At 41.0% G+C, this 20,817-nt stretch overlaps 1 protein-coding gene across 11 annotated transcripts in view; it reads right to left on the reverse strand.

Annotated features, from left to right (window-relative positions):
• GRIP1 (glutamate receptor interacting protein 1) overlaps window positions 1–20,817 on the reverse strand; it is a 594,076-nt gene that overhangs the window by 19,220 nt on the left and 554,039 nt on the right. For 8 of the 11 annotated variants that reach the window (XM_059726065.1, XM_019493240.2, XM_059726067.1 and 5 more), the window contains 4 exons: window positions 14,927–15,104; window positions 12,909–13,048; window positions 12,581–12,766; window positions 5,467–5,623 (listed from right to left, as the gene is read on the reverse strand). In XM_059726065.1, coding sequence (XP_059582048.1) covers window positions 5,467–5,623; window positions 12,581–12,766; window positions 12,909–13,048; window positions 14,927–15,104 — 661 coding nt within the window. The remainder of the gene's footprint in view (window positions 1–5,466; window positions 5,624–12,580; window positions 12,767–12,908; window positions 13,049–14,926; window positions 15,105–20,817) is intronic. The other 3 variants (XM_059726069.1, XM_059726068.1, XM_059726064.1) reach the window with 1 other exon arrangement.

Below are 20,817 nucleotides of genomic sequence, written 5' to 3' on the forward strand. Positions count from 1 at the left end.
GACTGCAGAAACACAATGCAGAGCTACAGTGCTACAGCATTTTATTGGGCTAGCAGCATGCAAGATAGCAAAGGCACTCAGATGAAGAATAATTTACACTGCACTTAGAGGTGTCCAACAGTCTATATATATAGGGAGCACCATTATGGAGACATTTCAGGACCTTCTTGATAAATGGTGTTTTGCCTAGGATACTGTTAATGGGGTACTCTGTTAACATAATAGCTTCTAATGTCAAAGGCATTACAGCTTGAACACTTCACACACGACAGCTTTGCACCAAGAATGCTCTCTTCACAATTACTATCAGTTAGGCAGACAGTGGTTGGCCTTTTCAGGCAAACCAGCCTTCTATCGCAATGTGTTTTTATAGTCCCAGTGTTTCTTCTAAAGTACTGTTCAGCAATGATGAGGATATCTACTCAGATCCTGAGACAGACTCCTCCCCAGGTGACACACATGATGTTAACATGATGTTTTAGAGAGGTCTTTGACCTCTGAAGTTGCAGTAATTCTGAGAAAATTACTTTTACGGTTGGTGTCAACTCTACATAGCTAAAGAAGTCCAACATAGTATCTTACTATTACAATATATAGTATGCTAATATTGAACTATCATATACAATGGAGCTTGGTAAGTGTAGGAATAGGGTTACATTTGGTGGTTGTCTTTGATAACAGGGGACAACTATGTAGCTGGGATAGAGATAGACAAGCTTTTGTATGGAAGACATTCTTCCTTGCTTCTCATATAACTTCCGGACCATCACAACAACATCACTTTTACACTGCCATAACAGGGGACTGCATTTAGTGAACCAGATGGCTCAGCCTAGTCCTATGTAATCCCTACAGAATGTATTAATGTGGCAGTGTGAGAATCTCAGTCTTTTTTTTTCTTTGATTTCTTCCTTGCCCCTGTAGCTGAAAGCTTCCTGACCTCTGGGTCCAACTAGGGCTATGTAGAAAAAAAACTGGACTTGTTTGAATTGAAAAATACATTTAAAATAGTTTTGCTCAAACCCAGTTTTTCAGTTTTTCTTGCTGAAACAAACCACTAATAATTTTTGTTTCATTTTTAAGAAAAATGTCTTGGTTAAACCCAAAGCAAGATGTTTTATTTTCTGGTATTTGTAATAAAAGCAGGTGAAGGACTAGAATTTCCAAACTGCCAAAGAAGGGGTGGTGATGCTGGTGTTTCTCTGGTATTCCATGCAAAGTGGAACAGCTCCAACAGAAAGGATGATAAGGACCCACCTCAGTATGCCGTATAGTGGGGAATTATGAAAATTTCTGGGAGGTCCTTGGAGCCAAATCCCCACAGTAAGAGGACAGAACTGAATCTATTTCTGCTACAATCCCATTGAGTGCCTAAACCCCAGATTACTAAATAAAAGGGGACAAGAGCATCACTCTGGTGAATCTCACTCTGAAAACTTTTTTCCTCCTGATTATAAGTTACTTGGTAAATTTCGTTAAAATCAGGAAGTTTTCAAATGACATTAGTCACTGTTTGCTTACTCCAGTCTCAATGCCATTCCTTGGAGCATCTGATGAGTCTTGCCTATTTTCTTTCCATTTTTCTCTCTCTTGCCTGTTCTGTCTTCTTTCTTTTTATGCTGATTCTCATATAAATTGCTTTTCTCCTTTTTTTTCTCTCTTAGTGTGCTTGTGTGCACTCTTGGTTTTGTTCTCTGGATTGTTCTGCTTTTTCCATTCCCTCTCCTTTCTTTAGTTCTGTCCTTCTCATTCCTCATTTCTACCTCTTTGCCCCAGGTTTTCCACTCCACTGCTGTTTGCTCTGACTGATTTCTTTGATTCTTCCCGAATACTCCCATGTCTTTCTGATGCTGCGTATTCTCTCTCCTTTCTGCAGCTATACTATACAGTTCAAAGGAAGTAGCATGTTGGGGGAATGTATTTCTTAGTGTTACCTAGAGGAAGGACAGAGAACTTCAGCAGAAGGCCATGGTGGCCCCAGAATTCTCCTGAAAAATGGAAGAGTGAGCATGTCTGTTAGCAGGACCAGCACACTGTTTTGTCAGTAGGAGTATAATCCATTTTCTAGATACTGTCTTCAAACAATCCTTATTTTACTTATTTTAAATTGTGTCCCATGTCTCAGGATTTTTACACTGATAAGAAGGAAATTGTTCTAGGCAGCACACTGTTATTGATTTTTACTCTTAAAGCAGTGGTTGAATAAATGATGTTTATTTTAAACAAATTATAAACCTTATTACCAGATTCCTAGTTCATATCTGATTAAATTTTTCAGCCTATTATTTAACTAATCCCCAAACAGCATGTTTATCAGAGTCATGATTGCATCTCGTCTTGAGTTTGAATTGAGGCTCCAAGTGCTCCTCTTGTTAAAACAAAGCCATTTATTTAATAACAATGGGAGGAGTATAAAAGGGAAGGGTAGTTTTCTTTATTACATATTTTCAGGCCAAGCAAACCATGTTCAAGAAGCCAGGACTTCTGTTTATACCAAGTCACTGGGCTGCTGCCTTAGTTTTTCCTCTCCCCACTGCCCCTAGCACAGTACTGGTATGGAATTAACTGCCATTATCATGGGCTGGATGTTTGGCTACCTGACTGGAATAAAAATATTTTTTCTGGTTTAATGCCATCTGTCAAGTCTGGAGAAATTTCATTTAGAACAGATGACACCCAAATATTAACAACACAGTGCTATACTAGAAACCAATTCAGCACCATCAGTTGCTTTGATCTAGGAGGCATGTAGAATGCTGTACTCTCCACTCTACTAGAGGACACTTGTTTCTTCCTCCTTGTTAAGGATCACAATGCATCCTTGGTTCACCTCACTTTGAAAGGTTTAGATACTATGGGCACCTATACACATTCCCAACACCTGCTCCAACATATTCTAATTAAGTTAATCAATTAATTTAATTAGCATGCTCCAGCAGCCTAGGCATCATCCCTGTGCTTCAAAATGGCAGAAGGGGTGCTTTAACTAAACCTTATCAAACGAGCTTCAGTTAAAGTGCCTCCATTGCCATTTTGAAGTGCAGGATGATGAATAGCTGTGATGCTACAGGTGCTTTAATTAGAGTGGCTCCCAAAAGCTATTCTAATTAACACCCCCCCGAGAACATGTGCAAACAGCCTTTCATGATCAGCTATTTAGCGTAAAAGGAAATGAAAGAGAACAAAGTTGATTTGAATTAATCAGCTCCAAGGTGCAGACTATTTCACCTCCTTGCATTTGGCTTTTTCTGGAGATGTTTGTAGGCCTTATTAGACTACTAATTAAGACAAGCATTGACCAGTGTATATACAGTTCACCTAAAGACTCTTCTAAAGCACTGGCCAAAACAGGAGGTGTGCACTGTGTGCCTATAAGATTGGATTGCCTGTCTAATCTAAATTAGACAGCTGACTTCATGCTAAACTGCCTGAAGTATGAAGAGTATTGTTCAGGGCACAGGTTCCCTGGAGAGACTGTTCTAAAGCAGTGGTTCCCAACCTGCAGACCAGCACGGGAGTGCGATGGGGCAAACACAGCCAGCTGCATCCCTCTCAGGGCTGCCCCATTCCCCAGCTTTAACACCGCATGTCACTGCCGGCAGTGGAAACCGCTTGCCCTGGCAGACATATGGGGCTCCATGTGTGAGGCTTGTACCACAACCCAGCAGCCAACCCTTCGTGGCCTGGTACCAGGTCATGGCCTGGTGGTTGGGAACCTGAGTTCTAAAGTGTGTTACATAAGAATGGGCATCTGTAAGTTCTTTAAGATGCAGGACAGACCAAAAACTAACAAATATTTTGTTTTGATAGTGGTGATTTGCATAGGCCAGTTGGAGATATTGTTGACATGTATAAACGTCTGCTGAGTTTATCAGTGTCAATATGTCTCGGTGAGATTGCATTAAAAGTGAAAGCTAGATTGTTCATCTTTAATGTGGCCATCCTGCTCAAGGGCTACATTGACTTAGACTCCTTTACATCTTTCTCTTACTATGATGAGGAAATCATCAAGCAACTGGCACTTTTTGTCTTGAGAGATAAATTATGCTGTTTCTAACTGTAAGAGGTCTAAGATTTTCTTCAGGATAATTTTGTGTTTTTGTCCTTCTTCAGATGGTGTGGAATTGGAATGTGGATGAACCTGAAGTTTCTGCAACTTCAGTACTATCTACTTTACTCACTTGTCTCAAACTGCTTGGAACCAGGTGACCACCTTACAGACAGACAGAAGCGCTGAATATTTAAACTGGCATAAGGGGTTGGACCTACTCTTTGGCCAGGGCCTTCCTCTGATAGTCCAGGTTCACAGTCTTCCCTTTGGAATAAGAAAAATCTCTCTGTACTTTTGATGTGGTAGGAACAAAAGCAGCTGGGTAGGCAGCAAAAGCTTATCTCTGACCACAGCTATCATCTTATCAAGATTCCACTTGAAAATCCTGAGGTAGAAAAGACTTTGCTCTGAATACCCAATTGATATCCAGGGCTGAAACCAGAGTTGGCACCTGACCCCTGATTTTGCTGCTATGGCTCTCATATCCAGTCTGTCTTATCAGTAAGACAATAGCTGGATGTTTTCTTTATTATTCAATTTGAATGAGTTATGGTTCTGGGATTTGAGACTTATTGGTCATTGTGCCAAAAGACACCGGCATGTATTTCTTTAAAGGCAGAATATTTGAAATCCTAGATAAGCATGACTTCTATTTTCTTCTCTACAGAAAATAACTTCTTCCAGCAGAAAATACTATGCTTTTTGCAGAGATGAATGAGCAGTAATTGGATGAGCCTTATAAGAGAAGGCAGAAGGATCTTTGGTTTCTCATACTGTGCAATATCCCTTGGTTTTGCTGGTTTTGATGATGTGGAGGTGTCTTTCAGTAAACAAAAAATGGGGCTGGAAAATTTTGTTTTGTTTTGGACAGGAAGTCTTGGAAGAGTCTTTGCCTCTTTCTTTTCCTGGATTGCTATGATAACTTTTATCCTCGTTCCTCTGGTTTCTACCATGTCTGGAGGAAAAGAACGTCTTGTGCTTTGTTTGCAAGTTATTGTGATTCAGAAACAAGAGTTCTCATGGAAAATGAAGTTGCTTTAGTGAGGTTTTGTTTCTTTTCCTGTCTTTTTTGTTGTTCATTGTGTGCAGGGGTGGGAGTGTGTGGGAAGGGGTTCTTTTCTTCTATCTGAAGCTTATTGTAAAGGGATGTGCCTACAGGTTTTTTTTTCTGAACATTAACAGCTAATGCTGTGCTCTTTTATGCACAGAACTTACCATACATGCCAGCCTTGCTTTCAGCTTCATAGAGCATAAATCTCATGCAGCACAAAATGCAAATATTACATCTCAGTAGCTAAAGGAGAAGCTGGAAATCTGTGTTAGAAAAAGATGTTTTCATCCTGGACTATTAACACTAATTTAAAAACAAATTCTGCAGTCACGCAGCAAATAATGTAACTATGCATGCGACTTACCCACTGGCTGTTGGTCTGTCCCATTCATCATCACTCAATCCTGTATCATGAAAAGGGTGGTTCCTTGACCTACTTGGGGGGGATAAATTGCCTCTTTGTTTTGGACTCCTCCATTCAAATGCATTGAAGTTGTATCCCGATGCCTGATAACTGGGTCCTAAAAATATAATCATAATATGACTCCACATGTCTTCAACCAACAATATTCAATAAATGCCTACTTTTATGGCCTAGCTTTGCCAAGACTTGCACCTATGACTTGTAGGATGAAAAATGCTGGTATTTGTTTACAGTCACAATAAGTTTCATTGACTAAATCATGTTCTGATTTACTTGTGTTCAAAAAGGGGGGCTCTTATGAAAACTATATAAAAATCAGAGATTAAATATCCCTACAAATTAAACCTATTGTCCAAAATTGTGTCTCTGTCCCTAGACTGTATCTCAGTGTACTAGGCTGGCCATTCTTCAGTCCCTACATTAAACACTATATGTTGAACATTAGCAAAAATGTCTCAGCACCACAGTGCAACGCACGCTTTCATGAAATCATGGGGCCTCTATGCAACCAATCAATATGTCTGTCAGGAGAAACAAACCATGGATCATCTCCTGAGATGTCCCATAACACCACAATGCACCCCACACAATTTGGCAACACAAACATCAGAAAGAGTGGCCTGTGCAGAATATTGGGAACAGACCATATAGAAAGGTTGGATTGGAGACACAATGAAGAAGTGCAGGGCGCAGCTGCAATAGGCATTGAAGTCTAAACAAAATACGGTCATTCAAGATCCCTTTGAAGTTTTGACAAAAGAAAAGGGGTTTAACCTCAGGGTTCTAACCAAACTCCATCTCAGGTAATTACTTTCTGCCTACCTAAATTCCCTTGCATGAATAAGGTATTATCATTTCTTGCCCCAAAGTGACGTGCAGTAACTACTGTGCTAGTTCCACTGCACTGGGGATGGAGTGTTCCCTGGGTACAGTCTGTGTATTAGTTTAAACTTGGAAAGTGCTTTGAAATCCTTTGGGATGAAAGGCCCTATAAAATGTATATTCTAAGTATAATGTGATTTATTGAGGGAAAAGATTGGATTTCTCTCCAGTCTTTTTGTAAAGTTCTTTGCCAAGGAACCTTTGATTTTCATGTGGGATGTCAACAGCAGTAAGCAGAAAAGATCTGCCTCAGTTAAATGTCTTATCCTAAGCATGGCACCCCATTCCCAAGCCTCCCCGCCCACCCTAAACGGCAGTTAGACTGCTGCCAACTGAGCACAATGATCTTTTCTGTCTCTGTTGATGGCAGAGCAGAGAATTCTTCATGACTCTGCAGGCTAGAACTACTATATAGGTTTGGGGACTATTTAGTTTAGTATTTCAATAGCATTTTTTTTCTAATAGAAGCAGAAGTGTGACCAGTTTTCTGTAAGAAGACATGTGTGAGATGCATGTGCAGTTGCTTGTCAAACAAACTAAATTATAGCTGAACACTGAGCATTCTTCTCTCCATGAGGGAAATTAAATGACAGCAGCACAGTGCATTCTGGCACTCTGTCAAACTAACCTGCTTGTTCTCCTGAACTGAAATAGAGCAGCAAACATTCTTGCTTTTTCTAATGTAACACATCTTCATGCTATTAACAATGATTTTGACCTCCTAATTAGATAGAAAAATGTGTCAAAATAAAAACCTAAACAAGTCTGATTAAATTTCAAAATAATTAGATCACTGAGGATTTAATTTAAAACAACCAGATCTGAAATGTTCAAAGGTTCAGCTGCAGATCTGTTGTTTTTCACTACAATGACCACTATACTTTGCATTTATAAAACAGTTTTCATCTCAAAAGCTCAAAATGCCTTACACACAATGAATGCAGCTTCACAGTACTCTTAAGAAGAGGATGTGTTTTATTATCCTCGCTTTAATAAATGTAGGAATCTCAGGCACAAAAAGTTGAAGTTATTTGCCAAAGGGATTTATCAAAGGTCACACAGCAAGTTTATGGTGGAGTTTAGAATAAAAACCAGCCTTTCTAACTGCCAAGCTTATTATCTAATCATTACACCAATCTTTTTAAATCCCCTGCCTAGAGTGCAAGTTAGGACTGTACTGGGGCATTCTACCTGCATTAAATCAATAATACAAATAAGATAAAGCATTATCTGCTGCAAATGAAATTTCCTAAATTCCTGAATTTGCTTAGTCTATATGCTTATGTCAAATAAAGTTTGGAGGAGAGTCAAACTCAGAGTGACAGGTCAGGCCAAAAACTGTAATAGAAATATGGGGAACTTTAATGCTAAGACAAAAGATATTCAAAATAAGACACAACTCAATAATAATACTCAGGTTGTTTCTGAGAAATAAAGTAAAACCATACAAGCATGTCCAGCATTTTTAAGGTTGACAAAGGAGACTTGCTTGCAGCTGTAGGAAGGTGAATCATATACAATTGTTAACTATCCATAAGATAATCATAGAAAATTAGGTTTGGAAGGGACTCCAGAAGGTCATCTAGTCTAACCTCCTGCTCAAAGCAGGACCATCCCCAACTATATTGTTCCAGCCAAGGTGTTGTCAAGCCAGGCCTTAAAAACCTCCAAGGATGGAGGTTCCACCACCTCTCTAGGTAAATCCATTCCAGTATCAACATCACAAGTTCTATTTTATGGAGAATAATGACTAGCCATGGAACTGATTTGATTCCTCACCTTATCTACTGCTGGTATGTAAAATTTAACAATCTTGGAAGAGAGGGAAAACTTCTTGCTAACTGGGTATTGAAAGATCACCTTCTTTCAAGACCGAATCTAGGGCCATGGACAAATGTATATTTCAGCTGCTTTAAAAGGGGAGCAGCTCTTGTACTGTAAAGGTTTCCCTTGATTTATGCAGGTTCTTTATATGTGAATTTGCTCTTATGTGATGAGCGTATTTAGACCCATAACTCATTACATGTGAGGTAAATTCGCTCTTATCCAATCAGCATAGACCCCCCCCCCCACCCAAGCAGGTAAGTCTGTGGGGGGAGAGGAAAGGGCCATGGCCCCACTCACCTCAGCCCCAGCTGCAGCGGCCCCGGGAGCTGCTGGCACCAGCTGCCTGCAGCCACCATGCCCTGAGCCCCCTGGGGCTCTGCCTGTCCCCACTCACCCCAGCTACTGCTGCAGCTGTCCTGGGAGCGGCCGATGCCAGCTCCCTGTAGCTGCTGGGCTGCACCATGCCCTGGTGCAGGCACTGGTGCAGGCAGCTGGTGCCGGCAGCTCCCGGGGCTGCTGCAGTTGGAGCTGGGGTGAGTGCTATGCCCCGCATCACAAGGGGTAAAAGATACACAAATGAATTAACCAAATTCATCCCTCCCTATTATAAATCCAAGAACATCAAAGTAACACAACAGTGAATTTGATTTCAGTGGGCTTGTCTACATATAAATTTACACCCACCTAAACTTAGTGTGCCTTAGCTTAAGGCACATTAAGGCAGTTTAGGTGTGTGCCTACAAGTACATGCCTTACAGCACCTTTACATGGCTCGTTGGGCGAATGTGTCTTCAGCCTGTCTTGGTCAACACTCGGGACAGCCCACCATAGACTCTGCCCTGGGCAGCACCCTGGACAGCTCCCAAAGCCTACAACAGCATAGCTGGGCAGTGCAGGCCAGGGCAGGCCGAGGAGGTGGGAGCCTCCAGTCCCCTTCAACATGTATCAGTTTGGCTCCATCCATGGCTCCAAACCCCTCCCCATATTCCTGCTTCCCCAGCATCGGACAAGAGCAGGCTAGAGCTTAGGCACTCTTAGAAGCCCATGCTAGGACTCCCGTCTGGAACAGCAAGCAGGCTGGACTATGTTTGCCATCAGCACCCAGCATGGCTTTCCCTGCTCCACCTACCTCTGTCCTGGGCAAGCGCCCAGCCTCCCTGCCAGACACTATGGGAGAGGCAGTGTGAGCTCCTGGGGGCTCTATGTGGCTCAGCACAGGAAGGCTGGGTGCAATGCAGGCAGGGGCTAGGCTCTCTCCTTGATCTGTATGATCCATGGCCAGGCCCCCACCCACATAGCACCCAGGCTGAACTCAACAGCATCCCTAGGACCTCACGCCACCTTTTCCATGAGCATTGTCTGGCAGGGAGGCTGGGCACTTGTCCCGGATGGAAGTGCATAGAGCAGAGAAAGCTGTGCCAGGCCCTGGGGGCAGATGCAGTCCCAGCCCGTCTGCTGTCCTGGCTGGGAGCCCCAGCATAGGTTTCTAAGGGCACCTGAATCCTGGGTGGATAGCGAGGTGTCCTGCCCCAGCAGGGCTGCATTGCAAACCCACCCTAAGGGAGAGGCATGGGGAAGCTGCTAGCAATGGCCCTGCCCATGCAGCACTGCCCCCTTCCCCTGCAGGAAGTCATGTGGAGGAAGGGAGGGGGCTTTTCGTTGTGCTTTGACAGGAGCCCTTGTGCCTCCTGCCCCCTCTGCTGACTTAGTCCCAAGTTGGTCGGTATACCAATGGGTATCGCTGCTGTCAGAACCGCCAATCCAGGTCCAGCTCCTGCACCTTGGAGAACAGCACCTGCCACTTCTTCATCTTGATGGCACCCAGTGGCAGCACAGGGTCTCTTGGGCTCAGCTCCAGCCCATTCAGTCGACATAGAGAGCATTAAGATGTACATGAGTTAAGGTGCCTTAACTAATTGCGCCTAAATTTGGTAGCTGCTTTATGCAGGTACCAAATTTAGGCATGATTAGCCTAAAATCACCATTTTTAAGGCACATTAAGGGTGCACACATGTAGACCTGCACTCTTAATACACCTTAAAAATGGCTAATGTGCCTTAAATTGGAACGTATATACACGCCCAATCACTGTAATGGGTATCAAGTTTCAGGCCACAGAAATATTATATGTAATAGTAAATTAATAACAAAACACAAAAAAACGGTCACAAATAAATGCCAAGAAAGACTCTTCTGTTCCACACAGAGTTACTAGCAGGATGCACCTTGAAAGACCATTAAATATAAAAATTATGTAACAGAAAACCAGCAATCAAGGCTAGTATCAGCTACTTTCTCTGATACTATTGGCCAGGTCTCAAAGGAGTGTCAGACAGAAGGCAACACATGTTTCACTGCGTAGACATATATCAATTGAAGATAAGCGATCAAAATAATCAGCATAGAACTTCAGTCTAAGTGAACAAAGTATTGTGCCAGGTCCTGCTCCAATTTTCTATGATGGGGAGGAAGGGGAAGAAAGTTGGGCCAAAAGATCTGACTGCCTTCTCTCCCAGCAAACTGTTTACTGCAATGTAGAGATGAAGATACACTTGTAGGAATGTGTGCAACCAGAAGAGGGCAAAGAAATTCGTTGGTGAGGGGATTTATCTTTTTAAATATCTGTAATGTATGTACTGGGCACATCAGTAGCATGAAGCATGAAGTGTTTGGGTTTTTTTGGTTATCTAGAGTATTAAAGAGCTGCCTTCATTTTCTCCAGTCTAAAATATTGCTTTATATACATAAACTTAAGTTTAAATATATGATTAAGCAAACAGTCTAATAGAACTGCACAAGTTTGCAAGAAAACAAGATTCTATTATTTCTTTAATTAAAATAATTTCTTTAAATGCAGTGATTACTCCCAGAGCTAGACTTAGATATTCATGTCACATGACTAAGGAAGGCATGCAAGCACAACAAATCACTGAATAATCTCTCATGCTTCCCTTTAAGCAGTTTACAATAAATCTTTACTGTAATCAGTTTTAAAATCACTGAGCATGGACCTCAAATACTCAACGGAAGGAACATCTTCAATGTGTTGTGTGCTTTACATTAATCTAAGCTTGAAGGATAAATTCATTTAGCTGTGATGAGCTATGGATTGGGCTATTCAGATATCAGTAAAGCTACTGAAAGCCTGTTAATATATTGACAAATGCTTCACAATTCATCACACTGTCATGAAAGAATGAACTCGTGGCCAGCCGAGCATAAGAAGGAACAGCAGACAGTAAGGTGTGTGGGCATGGTGAAACACAAGCACACTCTGAAGTATTAAGTTGAAAGTTGGGATAGGAGGTAGGATTTTCTATAAGGCAGATAAGGTTCAGTCATAGACTGTGTACAAGCATGCAAATAGTCTGGGAGAACTCTCCCACATTTGTTCTCATAATAGAAAAGCTTACCCAGAGCCATATGTATAGACATTCAAATTGTAAGGCCCTGAAGAGTGGTGAGCTTGCAGTGCTGACACTGTGCAACCAGGGCAGGGTGGGGATAGGGGAAAGAGAAGGAGAGCCCTGTGCACACATCTTAGTATTGTCTGAAGACTGCCTGGCAAGAGTGCATAGGGCAGCTCTGATGGGAAAATCCACTGTCCATGGTCAGGCTTGTGGTGTCAGCGTATACAAAAATTTTCTCTTCCAGGAAAAACTCTCCTGGAAGTGATTTAACCCTGGCTGTTCCCAGGTAATTTTCTCCTGGAATGGCCATTTTTACTCTGAGAGAAAAAGCCTGAAGTACAGACAGTTGAAAAGCCCATGGCCGAATCAATTAAATCTTCACAGTTTAGTCTAAAATGAGCAGATTAAGCCAATAAGCAAGTGAACAGGCATTCACTTTTGATTCCAGAAATGCAGCCACATGCCTGTAGTGGCCCAGACCAGAAGCCTGGGGGCACTAGAGCACACCTCCCTGCTCAGCTGGAGCAGACAGCTTGGGCCAAGTCTAGTCTGCCCACCCTGAAAGGGGGAATTTTCAGGGGAGGTGCAAAATATCCTGGGATGCTGGGGGACTATGAGTTAACTTGAATCTGGAGGGCATCTGGGATATAAGTTCAATAAACTGATTTAACCTGAATCAGTTAAGTCTGATACTACATCCATTTAGGTTTATCTTAAACCTGTTTTGGTCATTTTGAAAGTAGTTTATGTGCACTGAACTTCTGTTGTGTTACAGATTTGAAGTGGCTGCTGATCACTTATACCAGTTTATGTGTAATTTCTGTCCCTAACTCTGCACACTTGCAATTTCTCCTGGGAGAGCAGGAACTCTCCCAAGAGAAACTGAATGTCTGTATGAGGCCTTTTTTAAGTGCTGTGTGAAATCTTGGTAGTACCTTGACTCCCATAGCTGGTGTCAATACCAGAGCCATCCCACGATTCCACTGCACTATCCACACTTGGGACCGTAGTGGAGTATATGTCAGACAGTTTGCCAGTTTTCTGTGCAGCAGAGGTCTCATCTTCTACATCACTCATCTCACTTATGTGACCAGAGCCAGGAAACTTCTTGGGACTTGCCGCTGAATAGGATTCAAAGACAAAAGTGATTATTGGTTGATTGCAAACATATAGAGATGCTTGACCTCTTTTCCATTCATGACATGTCCAATGCTCTGTAAGGTATAGAAATAAATTGGTTGATGTAACTACAGCCATACTCACCATCTGTCTGCTTTTTGATTTTCAAGGTTACAGTTTCTCCTGCCATCTGTAACAAATGTATGGCTTCACTCAGAGGTTTTCCTTTCAGACTACTACTATTTATTGCTAGGATGCGGTCTCCTATGTGAATTGCACCAGTCCTACAATAAAAAGAATAACAGAACATTGAGAAAAGATAAACAGAAAAAGCAGCAAAATAAATTTATTTCTATGTTTACATTCTTCCTTTAATTTCACATTGATATTATTATTATTGGAGTTACTTTTAATCAGCAACTTCAATAATCACTAAGGGTACTTCAATTAGGAGCTTGGACTCATAGCACCTTTATACCAGTGTAAAAAGGAATACAGTCCTAATAGTGAAACTTACTTGAATCTGGTGTCAAACTTCCCTTGGAAAAATAAGAGAAAAACATCACTAGACTAAGTAACATCAATGTATGTGTTGTGCATCCGTAATTTATTCTGGGGTAGCAGTATACTCAAGGTAAACCTGCTCCCTTCTACCACCTCTTGGAAAGCTGCAGTAATAGTAGTCCATGTCATACAGCTATCCCAGAATAGCTGATGCTTTGTCCACTCTGGATCCTGGTTGGGCTTATATCAGAAAATAAAACTGATGAAAATTACACAGGTATAAATTGTTGTGTGTCCACTCCCTAAGTCACCTCTGCTTTACTACCAATAGCAAAGTCAATGTGCAGAAGTAGAGATTTTTCATTTCCTTTGCTCCAGCTAAGGATTTTGTGGTCATTCTTTGTTTAAAAAAAATCTAAACTACTTTGATAGATTTTAATATAAATGTAGGTTTTTCAGTGTTTAGTCTCACAACCAGAGGATAGAGACAGAAAATTCAGCAGAAATGAGAGCAATGAATCACTATTTCATTGTTATGCTAGTTCTGGTACAATCAGCTCAAGAGAGGAACAGATATGCTCTGGTATGTGTGCTTATACATGCAGACTTCATTCTTCATGGACGTGCTCCCTCCCTACATCATTGTTTTTTGTTTGACACTGTCAAAAAACATGCCCAGTTGATACAGTTCTATATACCTGCTCCTTAGGAAATTAAGCCAAGACTTAAAAAAATTACAGTAATTGTTGTTGACCAATTTGGGACACCTGAAATGGAGGATGCCTAGACCTTTCTAAAAGGCCCTTCCAAGAAATGTCATATTGCACACCAAACACAACCATGGCCGAAAACACCAGCCAGGTTTTAAAATTTGACCTAAATCACTATTTACACAGGCTCTAAACATCCATCAGAGGCCTGTGGATTTGGCCAGGGTCAAACAGATAAATAATACATTTATAAGATGTAATTTGTCTGATAGCACAGTACATTTATAATTTTAATTAAAAATGATCATTGCTGGAGTATATTCAGTATATTTGCACCAGGATGAAAAATGTTATACCTTTTCCACTGTTCATATACATATGAGGTCAATAAAGTGTTACTGCTCGACAACAACACACACACACATACCAGATGTCTATAAAACAAATAGAAGATTTTCTTATAGGTAAAATAAACTCAATATTTGCAAGTTCCCCTATATAACATTTACTGTGTGAAACACTGAAAACCATTAGGTAACATTATCAAAGATAATTGCTTGTTTTTAAGAGTGCCCTTACATTTATGTGCAAGTTCTTGAACAAACAGCCTGCATGTATGCATAATTTCTGTGTATGTGCATGTGTGTGTACACACATGTACTGCATATTGTTTTTAAAAACATACATAAACACACAATCCTTTGGCTATTCCATTGCTCTAGGAAACCTATGGTTGAGGTTTAACATTGCCATGCTAAAATAGGCATGTTATTCTCGAGCCTGGCAAAAATACAGAAAACAAATTGATGACAGAAAGACTGTAAGCTGCTAAGGTGAGTCTTTCTCCCTAGATTTTAGGAAATCAGCAAATTACTGTGTTAGTTCATGTGAATAGTGGAAGGCATGAAGCTGGTAAGTAAAACATATGTTACTGTTTTTCCAATTTACCTTTCAGCAAGTCCACCTTTAGTAAGACTGGAGATGATAATTGGGTCAAAGGGCTCTTCAGTACCAGAAATTGTGATTCCAAGAGGTCCACCATAGCGCTTGAGCTCCACAGTGTAAATAATTGCTCCAGAACTCTCTTGTTCATCTACAATAAAGGCCAAAGGGATGCAATTGGTTTCTTATGAAAGAAGGAATGAAAAGAACAATAGATTCAGAAAAGTGACTGGAAATAAGACAGAGCATTCTCTACAGGTTACATTTCAGATAGTCTTAATATTCAATATTTCACTAATTTATTTTGTAAAAATACAAATAAAAGCATCTTTAATGCACTGTGCTTTTATTGCCAAAACTTGATCCCATTATATAAATGGTAAAGTTCCCACTCCCTTCGGCAGAACCAGGATTCAACCTCCAATATTTAAAACTGTAATATGTATGGTTCTATACAAATGTAATTTCAAGACCATTTTAGTAGGAATGAGATACTCTTCCTGTTGGGGAACAAATTTTTTTTCCAGTAACTGAACAAAATGGAAAGGGTTTAAAAACAGTAAAGTTGTGAGGTAGGAAGAGTTTGTGATCACTGTAGTTTTGCCTTTTTTTTTTCAGCTGAGGACTTTTTTCCTTAATTGCCCATTTTATTGATAACTATCAGATATCAATTCAATGCTTTTGATGGGCCTGTTTTGAGTCTCCACTTCTGGTATCACTAAAAGTATTTCCCAACTTCTGTGCAGGACCAGAAATCAGGCTGTGCAATTAATGAACTAATGTCATTTTTTTGTGAAGTCTTTGCATGTTTTTTGTTTTTTATCTTACCAAACAATAATCAGGAAATGAAGATGAAAATTATAGTGAGTGGCTGAAATGCACTGTTTGTCCTTTGTATCCAGAAGGTGTCACAGCAAGAGGTCAACCAACTGTAGCATGTGTCATTTGCAAGGGGATATTTTTTAAATCTAAAAAGTCAAAGCCTTCTGGAGATCGAAATATCAAATGCTCTCCTGTCCTTGTTTATGATATTGGTATTTACTGAGGGTGTTTGGCCTGTCAGGTACATGTTCCCAGAGGTGCCAGTAATGACATTTTGAAACGGTTCAGTAGGTACCGATAACTTCACTGATGCACATTCAGCACTCAGTTAGGAAAGAAATTGTATGTCAATGGCAAAGGTTCGGAGAGAGGGACACTTTAACACTGAACTAAGCATTTCATGAGAAGAGGGGGAAATGGTATTATCTTTAAAACTATGCAGCATCTTTCTGCTTTAGAGACTCTCTTAGTGTCCTTTGCCTTGTTTCCTGCTCCAGTTTCAAAGAAAAGATACATGTATCATCAAAGGAAAGGAAAGGTTTATGTTAGGAGAAGAAACAGAAACCTGTACTCACTGCGCCTTTCATATGTGGCACATATATTCGAAACTTATCCAGAACGCCTGTTAAATCAGGGGTTGACAACCTATAGCCTGTAAGCTGAATCTGGCCTGCAGTGTTTGCTAGCATTCGGCAGTGAGGATCTTGCTTGTGTCATACAACACTGCGTCGTGGCTGGGTGGCAGGGAAATTTGCCTACGCCTTGACTGTGGTTGGGTGGCAGGGAGAACTAGCGGTGGTGAGTGGGCTTAGTGCTGACCTACCTCAGACCCGAGCTGGGTCATTCCTGCCCGCTGCTGGAAAACATTGGTGACCACTGTGTTAAATGGATTCTATGCCCCCCACCCATCTCACTTGCCAGAAAATTGCTCTAAAAACAAATAACTAAAACCTAAGATTCAGCAAGAAGTGACTGAGGGTCATGTGCTGAGTTAGCACAAAACTGTAAACAGCAGAAAGGGCTGTTTGTCTGCGCTTTGGGAGAATTATTATTTAAGTGTTTTGAGATCCCAGGTTTAATAAAGCTATATCAACATAGCCTTCCTTCAGTATAGCAAGTGAACTATATGATTTAAAAAAGAAAAGTGTGGGGGAGTTGACCTGAAAAATGCAGTGGGCAGTGTTTAATGTTGGTTGACATTGATTAATCAAATACTGAAGTGTCTAGCTATCAACAGTAATATCAAAAGTTATAGCAAAAATTAGTAGACATCATTCATGAAATAAACTATTTTCCCGCTACAACAGGAAGTTTACAATGATTAGGGAACAGGAAAAAAAGGAAGCCAGGCTCTATTTGTTTCTTCTCCTCAGCGCTAGTTAAGGAAATAAATGACAGAACAGAACACACACACAATTGCAGTATTACTTACCTTTAATGCTATTTCCAGGAGACATGAAGGCTAACTATTTAATAACATGAAAAATGTTTGGCCTAAATACACAATGGCAGCTGCTTTGACTGTCTAATGGAAGACCTACATTTAAAAAAAAGGAATTTCTGGGTTGTGAGGATCAGGTCAATAAGGTGATGGAATTACCTTCTTTGGGGGAGAAGTTCGCAGGAAACAATGAGATTGTTTCCCTTCTGCTCATGAAAATTTTCGCTTGGAGAAGGCACTTAATAAAATTTACATAACACATACTGGGGCTTCCTCAGAGCCTGGTGAAATGTTCCCATACTGCTTCCCTCTTGCTAATGCAATTATTGCAATACATCTCAGTATTTAGGTCTCTGCTTTTTCATTTGATACAAGTAAGCAGTAGGGGTGTGTGAAATGGGCTGTATTCGATTTTGATTCAGCCCAAATCGGAGATAGTGATTCGATTCGTTGATTTGGATCATTGTTCCTGGTTAGATTTGGCCAACTCTGAATCTGAAGATTCAATGCTGATTCAGAGAATCAGTGATTTGGCCATGGACACATCTTTAAATGTTTTTTCTACATACCTCAAGGTACCAGGCGTGGCTTGTGAAGGCTGTGATGCTGGGGCAGGTGGAGTGTCCCACAGGAGCGTGGGGGGCCCCTCTGTGCCCTCCCTGGCTTGGTGATCAGCCACAGGGGGACCCCAGGTACCCCCGCCCCAAGACCCAGGAGGCACCAGTCACTGAGCTGGGAGAGTGCAGGGGCCCCCTGGTGTGCTCCCTGGCAGACCCAGAAGTGGACTGGAAGTACTTCTGGTCCACTTCCAGGTCTGCTGCTGAGTGCGCTGGGGAGCCCCCCATGCTCCTGTGGGACACTCAATCCACCCCAGCATTGCACCATTCACGAGCCACCTGATACCTTGAGATATGTAGAAAAAACATTTAAAGCTGTGTCTATGTCTGAATCACCGAATCTTTCTGAATCGATTCAGAGGGTTCCGATTCAATTCAGAGACATTAAAGGGTCTCCTGATTTGATTCAGATTCGGAGATTCGGCCACTGAGTAGGACCGAATCTCCACCAAACTGAATCAGGGACTGAAGCTTTGTACAGCCCTAGTAATCAATAGCACAACTCGGGGGGAGGGGATAAGGGGGGAGGCAGCATTGGCAGCAGCCCTGGGTACTGAGGTACTTGCAGGGGGAGCACAAAACTAGAAGAGACCACAGCTGTCAGCTGCTCCCAGCCCAGCTGCTGCCCTCCTGTGAGCCAATGCCATTGCCACACACAGGGTGCAGAACTGTTACCTTTCCGCAAGTAAGCTCCTAATACTGTACTACCTCTAGTATTGTTCTCTGGACTCTGCTAAGCAAAGTGTTACCTGCTATATCCAGGCTCCTGTGTAAATGAGGAACAGTACTAGAGAACCCTATTGGAAGGAACTACTCCATTCCTGACCTCAGCACTTGTGTTGGCTTTGAGGAGAGAAGTAGAAGCCAGGAAAATATTTTGAAAGATATAATATCGCTTGATGGAGGAGGGAATAAGAGAGCTCTAAAGGAGGACAAAGAAAGGGAGAAAAAGTTAAAATAAAGGAAGCCAGGCAGAGGGTATGGAAATGGATTAAAAAACATATGAAATGAAAGAGAGAAAACACAAATTAGAAAGAGACAGGCTACTTGAGGGGGAAATAGGGCAAAAATGACAAAAATAGAAAACATACAGAAAAGAACAGGACTAAAGGATGGATTAAGAGAAGAATCTAAAAATGGTATCAAAGGTTGTAGTGTCCAGAAACTGCTTAGGTTTTAGAAATTGCTTTGGTATCCCCATGTCTACTTATTTATAAACATGATGCTTTAGTTCTCTTTGGGGACTTCTTAATGGTGTATTTTACTGAGTTTAAAGGAGTATGGCTGCTCCATATTGCCTGTGTTCAGAAAATAGAACTAAGTAAATATAAGTAACAAGTTACTTAAAATGAATTTAAGTTAATGTCAGCTTTAAAAAAATATTTTGTCACCATCATTTTAATTCATTTTCATTTTAGTCCCAGCAGAGTTTGAGAGTTACTTTGTAAAATTTTTAATCACTATGTATAAGCTGGCACTCATTCAATTGTTTTTATGAGTATAATCTATATGGAAAATTGACTTCACTATTTCTATAGTCTGGCTGAGAACCTAAATGGGGGTAGCTTCAATTACACTGGTATCTGTTGTGCAGAAAGACATATAATTTAATGTGAAGCTAAAATAAATGAACCTCAGTATAAGTACTGTATAATTCAGCTATAAAATTAAGAAACATTCATTTGTGAAAGTGACCTTTGTAAATAAGGGTCCTGTTCAGACTAAAGTGACCACCACCAACAGAGGCACATGTCCCTCAAAAGGCAACAGATGCTCCCTCTGTGCAAATCTAGGGTGAAAATTTGGCTCCACTAAAGTCCATTACAAAAGTCCTATTGGATTCAGTGGGGTCATGATTTCACTGTTAGCCCTGTTCTGGGAAACAGTTAAACCAGGAGGTCACACTTGAGAACACACAGCCAGTGTGGATTCATCAAGAATGAATCATTCTTGACCAACCTGATTTCATTCTATGACAGGGGACAGGCTCCATGCATTTGGGGGGGACCAGCAGATTTTACCTTGATTTTAGCAAGACTTCTGACAATGTCTCCCCAGACATTCTTATTAATAAGCTAAAAAAATACAGGCTAGATGAAGGTGTAAGGTGGATACATAACTGGTTGGATCACTGTCCTCAAGAGTAATCAATAATGATTCAATGTGTAATTGGGAGGGGTATCAAATGGGGCTCCCTAGGTGGTCTGTCCTGAGCTTAGTATTGTTTAATGTTTTCATTAATGATTTGAGTGATGGGATTGATTAGCAAATTTTCAGATGATAGCAAGTTGATTGCAGGCACTGACAAGTAAGGCTAAGATCCAGAATGACCTTGATAAACTGCTGAAGTAGTTTGAAATCAACTGAATGACATGCAACAAGGACAAGTATAAAGTGCTGCGTTTAGGATTGAACAATTGCACACACACATACAGACTGGAGAATGATTAGTTAGGCCACGGGTAGTGCAGAAAAGTACCTGGAAATTACAGTGGACAATAAGATGCATACGAGTCATGAAAGGCCAATAGCATATTGGGTTGTATTAACAAGACTGTCACCTTCAAATCAAGGGAAGTGATCCTTCCACCCTATTTGGCATTGGTGAGGCCTCACCTGGACTACTGTGTCCAGTTCTGGACTCTGCACTTTTATGACACATTAGAAAGAATCTAGCAGAGAGCAAAAACAATTACTTGAGGTTTGGGATGTGCAAGAATGTATCAGGAAAGGTTGAAGGAACTAGGACTGTTTAGTCTAGAGAAGAGAAGACTGAGAGGGGTATTTGATAACAGTCTTTAAATACCTGAAGGGAGATTATAAAGAAGATGGGGACAGACTTCTTTGCAGCAACAGGGGACAATGATTTAGGAGCATAATCTCAAATTAAAGCAGGAGAAATTTACTTTGGGATAGCTTTCTATGGTAGTTAAACACTGGAACAGGCTACCCAGAGAAGCTGCGGAGTCTCCACCCCTGGAAATTTTTAAGGGCAGACAGAAAAAAGCTCTTGACCA

Source organism: Alligator mississippiensis, chromosome 4 (assembly GCF_030867095.1).
Source record: "Alligator mississippiensis isolate rAllMis1 chromosome 4, rAllMis1, whole genome shotgun sequence".
Taxonomy (NCBI): Eukaryota; Metazoa; Chordata; order Crocodylia; family Alligatoridae; genus Alligator; species Alligator mississippiensis.